Consider the following 12,899-nt stretch of genomic DNA (forward strand, 5'->3'; position numbering starts at 1 on the left):
CTTTTACAGTATGTGTAAAGATGAGGCAGCAGCACAGAACATCTGCAGCTGCTGGCATTGCACTGCTGGTTCGTGCAAACTGAATATATAGGCCATAATTAACACATGTAAACAATGCAGCTCTGTTCTATGGTCTGCATATTTGAAAAGCCCCATTTATGCCTGTAAAAAAAATCAGTCCAACAAAAAAAATTTAAAATATATGTAAAGGTCTGTTTATTTGTTACTTAGATTACTTTCCCCTTTTTATTATCACATACTCTCTATCTCCCTCCCTTGGACTGATGCCACAACATTGATTTCCAGTGGCCTGGAGAAAGGCAAGTGATTAAAAGCCAAGTAGTGCTGATGGTCCTCATCAGCTTTTATAAAGCCGGGAGACGCTGATGGGAACAGCCATTTACTCGCATGGACTGAATTTGAACCCCGTCATTTCAAATTGGACCTCCTCCTCCTGTCATTTCCATGTGTTCTGACCTCAAACCAAAGGCATTCACTTTTTCATGAGCCCGGCTTTGTGCCATTGGAGTAGCACCAGTCATTAATATTGCAGCATCTGTTGGGAGTGGTTCTCTCAAGACTGTATTCCTCAGGCTTACGCCACAGCGCATTAAAATATATATTACGTTTTCATAGAATAAATAAAATCCTCCACACAGTACATTAGATCACTTGCCTTCCAGGAGGTCAGCATCCAGGGCCACTGAGTAAACGTCAGGTAAGAATCAGGAAGCATTTTAACCGCTTTCAGTGTTATATTCCTCAGGGCATGTCAATAGTTTCCATCTCCACAAATAACACGAAATAAAACTTTTATTAGTAAGCTGCTGTGGTAAAAGGTTCTGGCATCTGCTCTTTAGTATTAGAACACTGTGAAGACTGCTGTGCAAACCGTGTTTCCTCTTCACATACACTGGCAGTGGTTTCCCCTGCTTCACATTGTCCTGACTGTACCATGTACACATCCTCTGTTCACAATCTGCTGTGCTGCTATGTTTCCAAAGTTTGTCGTCGCTGCCAGTGAAAAACACACATTAACCGCCCACTGACTCAAAAAGTCATTCACCTCTCAGCTTTACTTGTGACACAATAAGGAATGAATACAAATCAGTGTTTTTTGGCACAAAGTCATACCTCCTCAGAGAGGTGATGTGCTCATCAGACAGGCCTCCATCTTCCTCGTTAACGATGAACAGTTTGTCCTTCAGCTCTCCCGGCTGCACTGGAAAACTTTTGAGGAAAATGTCTAGAAGAACAATAGATTAGAAAAAGTCAACACACTCAATGGTACATGAAAGCTTTCCTCTTGACAGATAGTCCTCTTATCCTGCGATGAAATGACTCAAAAAGCATTGTGAAGACAAAGGGTCCTTTGCTTAATTACTTTCCCTCAAATGCCTAAGGGAAATGCACAAATTTGCATTCTATCAAGTCAAAGCTGATGTGATTTTTTTTTTGGTTTTACAGAAAATGCGTGCATAATTCAGGAGCTGAGAAGAGCATTCATTAGGAGCCTTCTTCAGGAGTTTTAGACATATATGTAAAATACATTAAGAATTTTACAAAATATAGTTATTTGAGCCTGTCAGACACTCAGGCATTTATTGGTTGACACTATTTTCTTTTTCTGTGGAAGTATCACATCCATCTTTCTTTTGTTAAGTTGTGTGGTTGTCTTTTAACTTGCATTCAACATTTCTTTGATATAGTTAATTCTTCACATAGTGTTTGTCATGTCATTGTTATGTATATTGTGCTGCTAAAACGTCATGTATATCATGACCTAAAGCCAATAACATGTTTATTTTTAGTTTTTCTCGTGAGTTGTATCTTGTTTGTTTAAAGGAGCTATTTTTAAGTTTTGCTATTGCTACATAGCCAATGTTAGCATCAACAGCTGTTTACTTACCAGTCTTGGCAAGAGCTCGAGACGTTGCATTTTCAAGACAAGAGGTTATAATATGCCCTCTCAGCAGCGCTACTTCTTCAGAGCAGATTGGAGGCTACAGTGACTCGGTATCAGAAAGTGATGAGACAGCCCCACTGGTCTGGGGCTAGCTGGTTAGCATGCTAACTTCAGTAGAAGAAAAGAAGTGATAGAAATAGATGAAAACAAGAAGGTTGCTTTTGGAGAAAGCCCCTGGTGAGTAAAGGAATGAAGTTCGATGATGAACTCGTAATGTTTCTTCTAGACTGGTAGACAGCTGTTAATGCTAATGTTGGCAATGTATCAATAGCAACAACTCCTTTAAAGGAGCTATTTGTTAGTTTTTGCTGTTACTACAGAGTCAACATTAGCATTAACAGCTGTTTACTTACCAGTCTTTCCAAGAGCTTTAGCCGTTGTTGCGTTTACAATACAAGATACTATGTACCAATAGCAAAACTTGACTGATCACTGACTTGATCAAGAAATAGTTCCAGCACATTCTCGACCGCAACTTGTGTCTACAGGTCAGTTTTTGAACAGAGTAAAACAAACCAGATATAACATGTTAACTTTTGAGCTTTGGACGTGCCGGTTGGCAGTCTTCTGTTATTTTGGACAGAGCGAGGTTGGCTGTTTGTCCCTGTTTCTGCTCTTTAAACCAAGATAAGATAAGCTCCAGCTTCACATTGAACAGACATACTTGAGAGTGATATCAATCTTCTCCTGTGTCTGCAAGAAAGTGGACAAGCGTATCACCCAAAATGCCAAACTAATCCATAAACAGTCCATAAAGGTTTCCTTGAGCATTTCCAATCCAAAACAGGAGCTGAATGTTCTATGACTGAATTAAAATCCTAAAACTCATTGAAAATCTATTCACGATAAAGTGAATAATTATGAATCATAATCAGAATTAAGAAGCATTTTAAGCTAGGTACCAAGCTGTAATCAACACGTCTCTAAATCCTTGACATGAGACAGTATTTCCCTCCCCTGAACCAACAGACGACTTCGTGTCACATTTTCCAACAAGGAAATCATGACAAACGTCAAAAACAATGTGGAGCTCTACTAGTGTCCTCAGAGTGAGGGTTCAGCTGTCTTATCTGGCCTATTGAAAAAAACATACAAGTGCAAATCAGGCCCATTGTTTCCTGGCACTCAGACAAACTGGGCATTGCCCTAGCAAATTAGAGTATGGAGATGGAGAGCGTTTCCCACTGGGTGCACGAAGACACAGGTGTACTTTTAATTAGGAGTGTGACATTTCCACTCTTTAAATAGGCAGAATTCACTGGGCCGATCGAGGTAAATAACCACATTAGTCGGACACATATTCTGAACAGAAATGCACCATGATCATATAAAACAACAATAAATCTCTTCCAGAGGTGGAAATATTTTAATATAAGTTCTGTATTTAAGTAAACCTTTAAGGTACTTCTACCTTTACATTTTATGCTACTTAATTCATGTACTCCACTACATATCAGAGAGAAATGATTTTACTTTTTAATCTAATTATGTGACAAAAATAGTTAGTTTTCAGATTAAGATTGTACCTACAGTACATTGGCTTATTTCTCCTGGCTTGTGAGTCTGTACAAAAAAAGCAGTGTCTAGTTAGTCTTGTCACTTTTTAGATGTCTATGGCTTGTTAGCAGTTCCACTAAAGAGACAGATGGTTTAATTTAAATGAGGCCAAAGGAGGTAAAGATTATCCAAAACTTCATAAAAAAAACAAAACAAAAAAAAAAACAAATTCGCAGTTCAGAGTCTAAAATATGAAAACAAATTTTTGCAACAGAACATTGTGTTTTGCTTCTATCCTACTGAATTATTCATCTCAGAACCCATCAAATTTATTTTGTCACCCTTTGGAGGGGCCAGACGACTAGGACTGAAGTAAAAACTGTATATCAAGTAGTTCAAACTAGCTCCACCTCCACCAACCACAGTAGTAAAGTGCGGCTTAAACTACATGATGCTCAGTAGAAAATAGCCTATAACATCTGATAATATATACAAGTCCTCCAACCTGAACAACCATATAGGTCTTTTTTTTTTTCCACCCTCTGATACAACCCATAGGAGTGTCTCCAGAAATAGCGCCCCTACGGTGGCATGTGCACCTGACTTCAGTTGTTTTGGTTACAATTATAAATACATGGACTTCTAATATATCAGTCAGAGTTGGCATTTAAGTATATTGTGCTGCTAAAACATCTATACTTTTACATAACCAGGATTGTGAATGCAGGACTTTTCCTTGTAATGGAGTATTTTTTTTTTTTTCATCAGAGGTGACAGGTGACTTCAACATATTGCAGAAGGCTGTTCTGTGTGGAGATTTTTCAGTCCATTAGACTGTATCAAAACCGATTTTAAACGTTGTGGTGGCATGCAGAGAGGAGTCACAGCCATTAGAGTTACAGAATCCCATCACCACACACAAACTTAGTATCTCTGTCTTTCATCTGCTCCACGTCAATATGAGCCACATTCTTGTTGTCAAAGGTCTTTTGGATTCCTGTAGAGCACTTAAAATACTTTAAATAAGTACACGGATCATTACAGCATTGTCCTATGGACTGATGTTCCTGCTTGCCCACAAGGATCATGTTGATTACCAGAGAGAAACCACTGAAAACCACAGCACAACAGAAACACAACCACCTGCTCAAGCTGTCCACCTCCATCTGCCTCGGTGTGTAACTGCAAACAGTGCTCATCGCTCCGGATAAAATACAGAGCGGCAGCTTTATGCCTCATGCTAATTAACAACTCTGAGTTTCTTCATTAATTATTGATCACATTCTTGACACATATGTGATATTATCTCATGGAGGTGGAGTCTGACTGTCCACTGAGCTGCTGCTATCTTTGTAAAAACAATGCGAGCTCCAGCATTGCACATGGGCTCCCAGTGTAATGGAATCAGATGAATAAAAAGGGTGGCAAAGAATGAGATATGAGCTGAATAAACAACACAAATTTAGGGAGGTTTTGTGGCGATAAACATGCAAACAAGCGCAGGGAGGGCGTGTGTGTCTTTGTGAGGGATGCCAAGAGATAGACAGAGAGGGAGAGAAAGAGAAGTCCTATTAGCAACTGATTTTTTTTTTTTTTTTTTCATATCTGGCTTCAATGAAAACCGAGTCCTGGGGGAGTTGCAGTGTTTTCAGTGAGTAAACAGGCAGAAGTCACCCCTGGACTGATTCTGTTCTGTTGTTATTGCTAAAAAAATGCTCCTATTGATTAAATCGCCCCCTTAAAGTTAGATCCAAAGTGCAGTGGTGTAATGTAAGTTCATTTATTCATGTGCTACACTTAAGTCCAAAATTGAGATCGATACTTGAGTATTTCTGTTCTACACCTCAGAAGGGAATGCTTTTACTGCAGTACATACATTTACATCCATAGTTACTTTACGATATATTTTATATCACTTTATACTTCTACTGTACTTTTTACATCACTGCATTTATCTGAGAGCTATAATAAGTACAGGTACTAGATTAGATTAGATTAGATTTTACATACAAAACATATAAGCTTTTAAAATATGATCTAATAACAGAGTATATAATAGTACAATCAAAGGTGGAAGTTTTCTGGATCAAAAACATTTCTACCTTTGGTACTTTAAGTAAAGTTTGCTTACATTGTTGTACTTAAATATTTCCAATGCAGGAATCTTAGTATTCGTGGTATACATAGGTTTTCTCTGCTGGGAGTGGGCGGCGGTGATGATGATGGTGGTGATGGTCGCTTGACAAGAGCTTCAGCCGTCATTGTGTTTACAAGACAAGAGGTTAGAATATTCCCTCTGGTCAGTGCTACTTCCTCATCCTTTCATGCTGGACTGAGGGCAGACTTGATGCTACAGTGACTCACTATCACAAAGTAGTGTTGAGATATGTAGTGATAGCAAAAATGTACATACAGCACCTGTAAGTAAACGATCTGAATGCCTTCTTCCACCACTGTTGAAATAGCACTTTTTATCTTGGGGTTAATAGGACAAAACAGAGAATGTCCTTTATTCTTCAAATGTCTAAATTTTTCTAAAGCTTGCAGCAGAAAGACTCGTGGCCTTGGGTTTCCTGCAGGCTGTCATCACTCAGCTCCTGCTCCTGACACAACCAAAGTTTCCAGGTCAGAGAAGAGCACAAACTCTGTCTGCGAGTGAAATCGCTGTCGTTGTCGCTTAGATCCCCTATCCATATTTTATGAACGTGTGAACTCTAATTATGTTGCCAGTCTGCACATTCACTCTTGATTGCGTTTAGCAGCCCACCACCAGCACACATCTGTATCACTTCACAGTGTCTGGGCCTCTTGGAGGACCTCTGAGAGGAAGCTTCTGAAATGCTCTCCCCTGGCTCAGGTCTTGAAATATACAAGCCACATACACTCAGTTAATCAAAAGTGAAAAGCTATTAGATAAGAAATAGAATATGTTCCAATTCACAATAGCTCTGCAGGTTGCATGGGAAGTTATGGGTTGGTGACACACTGCCCCCTGCAGACACACAGGAGGACCAACTGCTTTACAGCCACTTTGGCACCATTAAAGTCTCCACCATTACATTAAAAAGAGCAAAATGCCAGCATTTATAGACCCTCACCCAAAGAGTTCTCAGGTCAGCTTCCTTTTAATTGGGCTATTAAAATCTAATTCATGAAAACCAGAGCCTGACATTAACACTGTTTCTGCAGAGATGCTGATTACTCTTTCTATGCAGTGCTTCCCTCTGGTGGTGGTGAAAGGAATGAGCTTATTTCGCACACAACTTCTAATTCACTGAAGGTACAAGAACCTTTGTTTAACTTAATGAGGAGGAATGGCGTTTCATTACAACCTCTCCCTCCCTAAAACTCTGCAAATTATCTGTTGCACTGGACAATATTTAGAAGCAGCTTCACCACAACAGTCATTGTTGAGCTACTTACTGAAGTTGTGTGCAATCTTCTGGTTGAGCATAATATGCTGGGTGTTGCTCTGCTCAGCCGCACCGAACGTCCCCAGATCTCTAACAGCAAATTGCTCGTATAAGCGTGATGTGTCGATTTCAATCCTCCCGCCGCTTTCCTGTATCCAAAATGATTTTGCAATCTGCAGAGAAACAAATTAATTCAGTGCTGAGACGACCCTGTTTAACGAGGAAATCAATGTTAACATTACAAAGGAGGCAGCACTGGGGAAGCAATAGGCTAAGTGACAGACAAAACAAAGACTAATTCCCAACAATGATGCAATATGAGGAATGATGAAGAGAAACTGAGCTCAAACTGACCTCTCTGTGTTTGCCAAAGTAGTAAAATGCTGCATTTAAATATGAATAAGACCCTCAGTACATTTTATACTTAACTGTGAAAATATGCTAATTTAGAGTCTTCTGATGAATAAAGTTTTCAGTGGCAATGTTACCTTCTCTGAGCCAACTAGGTCCCAGTGGAAAGCCTTGGTATGTATTTTTCTTAAGTTTGTCCTCGGTTTGAAGGGTAAAGGTGGGGCGGCCGGGATGCTCGGGGGCGAAGGCCCTTTCACAACCGACGAGCCTGATTCATGTTTAAGAGACTCTGGGACTGTGGAGGAGGATGTGAGGGGAATACGGGAAGGTGAGGGTGGGGGAGAGGTGGGTGATGATAAGGCAACAGCACAGGGAGAGGTTGGCGCCGGGACAGGAGGCAAAGTATCATGTCCGATAACTTGAGCAGCAGCCTTCCACGGGCTGCGAGGTGCAGGAACAGGCTTTGTATAATCAGCAGAGGGATAAGTTCCACTTTTGTCACCGCTGGAAGTGGGATCAGCATTTACATAATCACCTGGAGGATAAATGATAGTGCCACCACTAAATCCACCGCTTGACTCAAGATCTCTATTGGTGTCCTCCGCGTCTTCGGCTATGCTGAGATTTTGTAGAATCTTTGTTTCTACGAATGTGTGTTTGCCCTTGGACTTCCTCTTCCAGTCTGCACACAGTTTATCAATGGCATGGACCCAAGCGTCTCGCTCCCTCTGGACAGCCCCTTGGGCACTGGTTTGATCTGATACAGGCACCTTGAATCTGCAATGAATCAAAAACATTAAATTTAACTTCCCTTATTAGCAGAGATAAGTCTGGCAATAAACACTTCATGCCTATATTTATGAGTTTATCACTTAGACAAGGCTGCATCATGACTGCTACAATCAACTGAAATTACACACTATTACAGGGCTGTAAATTAATGTGAAAAGAAGCTGATGTGATAGACAGAATTCATTAACCCCTTGCTGTCGTGATATTTCCCTAATAATCCTCACTCACTGGTATTCATTTTTGTGGGTGATCAGGGTGAAAGTGTCCGGGCTGGGAGCTTTCTGTGCGCTGGTGTCACCGTCTGACAGGTGAATGACGATGGACACGGGCACTGAGGGTGTCACCTCATCGTCAGCGGGGCCTCGACACCTGAAGGGGAACAGTGTTAGCTGGCCCGGGTGAAGCTGGACCTCGTATCTGAAAGGAAATGAAGGAGTGATGTGTAATTTAAACCACAACAACAACTACTGACTGTGTTATTTGTAGTTTGTGCCCTTGAAATCCATGTAAATTTTGTACAAACAGAGCACGATGAGCACCAGTGGAAATCAATCAAACTGTAACTTTCTTATGCCACTGTCAATTCACTATACCAAAGAGATTCACCAAAGACTTAAAAATGGTAATACACAATTTGGGAAATACACCCATTTCCTTTCATGCCATAAGTTAGTTAGAAAAGGTTCCAAAATCTGCCAGCACTTCTAAAGCTCACTGATTAACACGTTGTTATTGTTGGTGGCGAATGAGTAAACCATAAACTTTCCGTTTAGTTTTACTGGCTCCGTCATTGTCATTTGTGCGGCCCAGTCCCAGTGGATAAGTCCGTGGCTGAATCCCAGTTCGAGAGGTGCTCCAGCTTGTCTTGGAACTGGCTTTTCTTCTCCTGGATGTGTAAGTAACTTGATGGGTACATGATGTCACATGTCTGTTTTCATTAGTGAGCAGCTACAAAAGTCTCTCGTCGGCTCTCGTGCTCATAGTGGCCGCTTTCACTGGGCTTCGTAACACTTCGTTTATAGAACCTCTAAATACCTCTCGATGGTTGAGAACACTGATGATCGGTCAGGGTGCAGGTACAGGAAATGGTATGTACACTGGCGGAGTGACTGGGGAATGAGGAACAGGCGAGCAGGTGGATGTGGCAAACAGATAAAAGTTATGTCACATTTGTTAATGGTTTTATGGGGAGTCATGTGCTGGAACTGTTTGGGTCGGTCGTAGTGACTCCTTTAACATTTTTGGCTTTTATACATATTTGATAAAACAAGAATTTGTTAATTTGTGAGTTTTAGAGATGCTGGTAGCTGTGTTTTTTTAGTGCTACTGCAATAAGGAAACATCCGTACTTCACCCATCTGAATGATGCCAGGCCTCCTCTGTGTAGTAACAAGACGCCTTCCCGAAGGCTCTGTGTTGCCTGAGGCTGCTGATGAGTTTCTGCATTTCCCTCTTCAGGATCACTGTATATGTTCCCATAAATTATCTGGTTCACAAGCTGCATTATCTGTTCATCCAAAAGAAAAAGAAGAATCACCAGCATGAAAGCATTAATAGCAACTGGTTACAAAGGAATACGGACATATACTACATGATTCCTCGTCTTAATTATAATTATATAACTTTCTCCTAAAGTAAACAACAGGCCCAATAGAGATGTTCTCAGTATAAAAGGCTGCTTTGTTTCTTATAATAATAATAAAATGTAGCCACACTGAGTATAAATTCACCTTGTGTTTGTCTTCCAGTGACGTGGCCTCCAGTTCATAGTCATGATGTCCTTTAAAGGAGATGGAGAACCTGGAACCGACTCCATCATCACAGCTCTTGACGATGGAGAACGGAAGTTGTCGGTTGATGATGCCTTTCTCTATGCTGCACAGCATTTTGGTCTTGAAGTCAACCTGCATGGTCATAATGACAGTGTTTTAATTACAGTATAAGTACAGTTTATGCATTCAGTTGCCAATTTATTAGGTACACCTAGCAAAACTGTTAACTGCTTTAGAGAGGTTTTAATTAAGCCACCCCATTTATATCAGAGAGGGGAGGCTTTATAACAGTAACATCTCATTTTAGTAGCATCACAAATTAGAGCCTCCAAACTAACCATAAAGTTGAATCAACACCTCTATAAAACAGTGTTAACAAAAACCGAACAATATAACCTTCATGAAGGGAGGATTTATTGCTGAGCTGTTTAAGTTAGGCTAGTTAGGCTTAGTTAGTAGCTAGGTGTACCTAACAAACTGGTCACTGAGTTTAAAACACAGCTAAAATTATCACCACTTTTGATATAGTTTTTAGTGGTGTGTCTTGAGAGCTGTTGCTCAGTCAGTCCACCACTTCAGCGCAGGCTGAAAAGATGGATGGATTGCGGTGAAATTTTATACTGATATTCATTTTCCCCTGATGATGAATCCTAGTGACTTTGGCAATCTCTTGACTTTCTATTGTGTGCCACTAACAAGTTAAGTTATAAGTTTTCTCTTATTTAGTGAAACATGTCAACATGTACTGGATGTGCTGCCACAGAACTTTGAACAGTTCTCCAGTTTTCTTGCATTGCCAAAACAAGTTTGATATTTTTTTCATCTCAACAACTATGAGATGAAGTTTGGCACAAACGTTTATTTTCCATTCAGAATGAGCTATAATCACTTTGATAATCAATTAATGTGTCATCTAGTGCCACATACATGTAAAACTAATGACATTCCCATCAGCCATAGCTGCACTTTGTGTTTAGTGCTAATTAGCTAATATTAGCATGAGGACACATTGCTGGCTGTTGCCTTCTTACACTTGTTTTATGGAAAATATACTTAAACTTGTTTTGTTTTGTTTTGTTTTGACTCACCTGAAGAACCCGCTTCTGCCACCTGTAGTGACTGTGTTTATGAACACTGAAGTTGTGCTGTGATGCTCGATGCTCCTGCACCCAAAAAAACAAAAACAAATGTCAGACATGATGGTAAAACATCTTCTAATGAACAACAGGGGAATTTTAAGGAAAGTATCTTTTGTCCTTTGACTGTTTCCTGTTAAGACGCGGAACAAAAGCTGCCTTCATTCCTTCATAAAAACAAAGTGGCCAGAGACAGATCCATTTAAAAACTGACCCAGCAGGCTGAGCAGCTTGTTAACACAACAGAAGAGCAGGACACACGTGGGTTTTGTCATTTTAAAAGACATGATTTCCTCCAGCTTCAGTTTCCAAATTGGTTTTTCAGTAAAGCAATATAAGTTGTAAATAATGTCTTTAAAGTGATTTGATGTCAAAGATGCAGAGAGTCACATGAGTCTGAGATGAGTGCAGGGGGAAATACTTTGTGGTTTACGGCAGTCCTGTTGGTATTTCTTCAACCATATAAGTTCCACTGCCTATTTACACATCTAGGGAAATATTCGAATTCATTTAAAGTTGTGTTTCTGGCCTTTAGCAGAATGTCCAGTATTATTAACTAACCTTTTATCTCTGTGTTTGTCTTTTGCTGCTAAATGTTTCACTAGCTAGTCGCTAGTTTTGTGTGTTTGGTACTGGGCAGTTGGCATACAGTGGATTTTTAAAACTTTGTCAGCTGCTTTTTACAACATCTGTAAAAAAAGAAGAAAAAGATTTCGGATGAAGTTGAAATCCAAATAAGCTGAAAAACACTTAAGCGTTCATAGAACTGAGTTTAACTGTAGAGTCAGGTGTTAATTCTGTGGGTTTCACAAGCAAGTTGTCTTGTTGTCCGTATAATATATTTATCGTAACTGCTTTAACAAACAACAGTTTATCCATGACCTCTCTGCTGGTTAGCTGGCAACCCCACTGTGACAACAAGACTAAGAAGTTATTGCACCGTATTCTTTTGTGTACACAGTCAACAAAGGCACGTTAATTAGTAACACACAGGCATTAGAGTGGTATTGATCTCAGCTCGAAAGCAAATAAGCAAAGAGTTCATAGTACTTTATATACCAATAGAAGTCTTCCCTCTCTAAATACAGGCCTATATGTGGTTCCTAGAGGAGTCTGCAGATATCACACTCCTCTGTGGAAACAGCTTCCAGTTTGGGTTTGGGAGCCAGACACCCTCTCTACATTAAGATTCGGCTGAAAACTGTCCTTAAAACTGTGATAAAGCTTATAGTTAGGGCTGGCTCAGGTGAGCCCTGAACCATCCCTTAGTTATGCTGCTATAGACCTGGACTCCTGGGGGATCTCCCATGATGCATAGAGCTGGCTCTCTCTTATTATTATTATTATTATTATTATTATTATTATTATTATTGATAACTCTATTGCTTATTGGTATTTTTATTTTCACTATAATAATCAACAATCAACAATGTACACAGCTGTTCCTTCTGCCTACAGCTGTGGTCCCCCCTGACCTTACCCTGTAAAGTGCCTTGAGATAATATGTGTTATAATATTTGATATTTGCTTAATACATTTGTAATAAAATCAACTCTATCATCATAATCAATGCAATCCCCATTCGTCCCAGAATAGAATGAAAAACTGTCCCACACTCAACGACAGAGGTCAACACGAAAACGAAATGCTATCATGAGAATTTTGGAACGACAGTCGATGAAATATCAAGGAAGCCTGGTTTAAAATGTTGGTACCTCTTCAGCCAGGTTCTGCTGTTTGAGCAGCTGGTCCCGGTCCTTCCTGGCAAGGTTCAGAGCATCCTCGATAGACAACTCTCCGTTCTTCACCTTGTTCATGATGCTCAGCTGCATCTCATTGCTCAGCTGAAATCACAGCAAGCCAATCAATCAACTCAAATGTGTTAATGTGGGAAGCTTTGGGTAGTTTTTCCATATTTGAGAGGTTATTCCTGTTGTGACCCAAGTTCACAACAGAACAGATTTTGGGCCAT

General features: G+C 40.1%; 1 protein-coding gene across 1 annotated transcript in view; it reads right to left on the reverse strand.

Moving 5' to 3' along the window:
- Positions 1–12,899, reverse strand: part of LOC130175101 (uncharacterized) — a 36,148-nt gene that overhangs the window by 22,348 nt on the left and 901 nt on the right. Inside the window, exons 2-9 of the mRNA XM_056385396.1 lie at positions 12,643–12,771; positions 10,880–10,954; positions 9,750–9,923; positions 9,369–9,526; positions 8,248–8,436; positions 7,365–8,004; positions 6,887–7,049; positions 1,135–1,246 (exon numbers count right to left, since the gene is read on the reverse strand). Of these exons, the coding sequence (XP_056241371.1) occupies positions 1,135–1,246; positions 6,887–7,049; positions 7,365–8,004; positions 8,248–8,436; positions 9,369–9,526; positions 9,750–9,923; positions 10,880–10,954; positions 12,643–12,771 (1,640 nt within the window). The remainder of the gene's footprint in view (positions 1–1,134; positions 1,247–6,886; positions 7,050–7,364; positions 8,005–8,247; positions 8,437–9,368; positions 9,527–9,749; positions 9,924–10,879; positions 10,955–12,642; positions 12,772–12,899) is intronic.

Source organism: Seriola aureovittata, chromosome 9 (genome assembly GCF_021018895.1).
Source record: "Seriola aureovittata isolate HTS-2021-v1 ecotype China chromosome 9, ASM2101889v1, whole genome shotgun sequence".
Lineage (NCBI taxonomy): Eukaryota > Metazoa > Chordata > Actinopteri > Carangiformes > Carangidae > Seriola > Seriola aureovittata.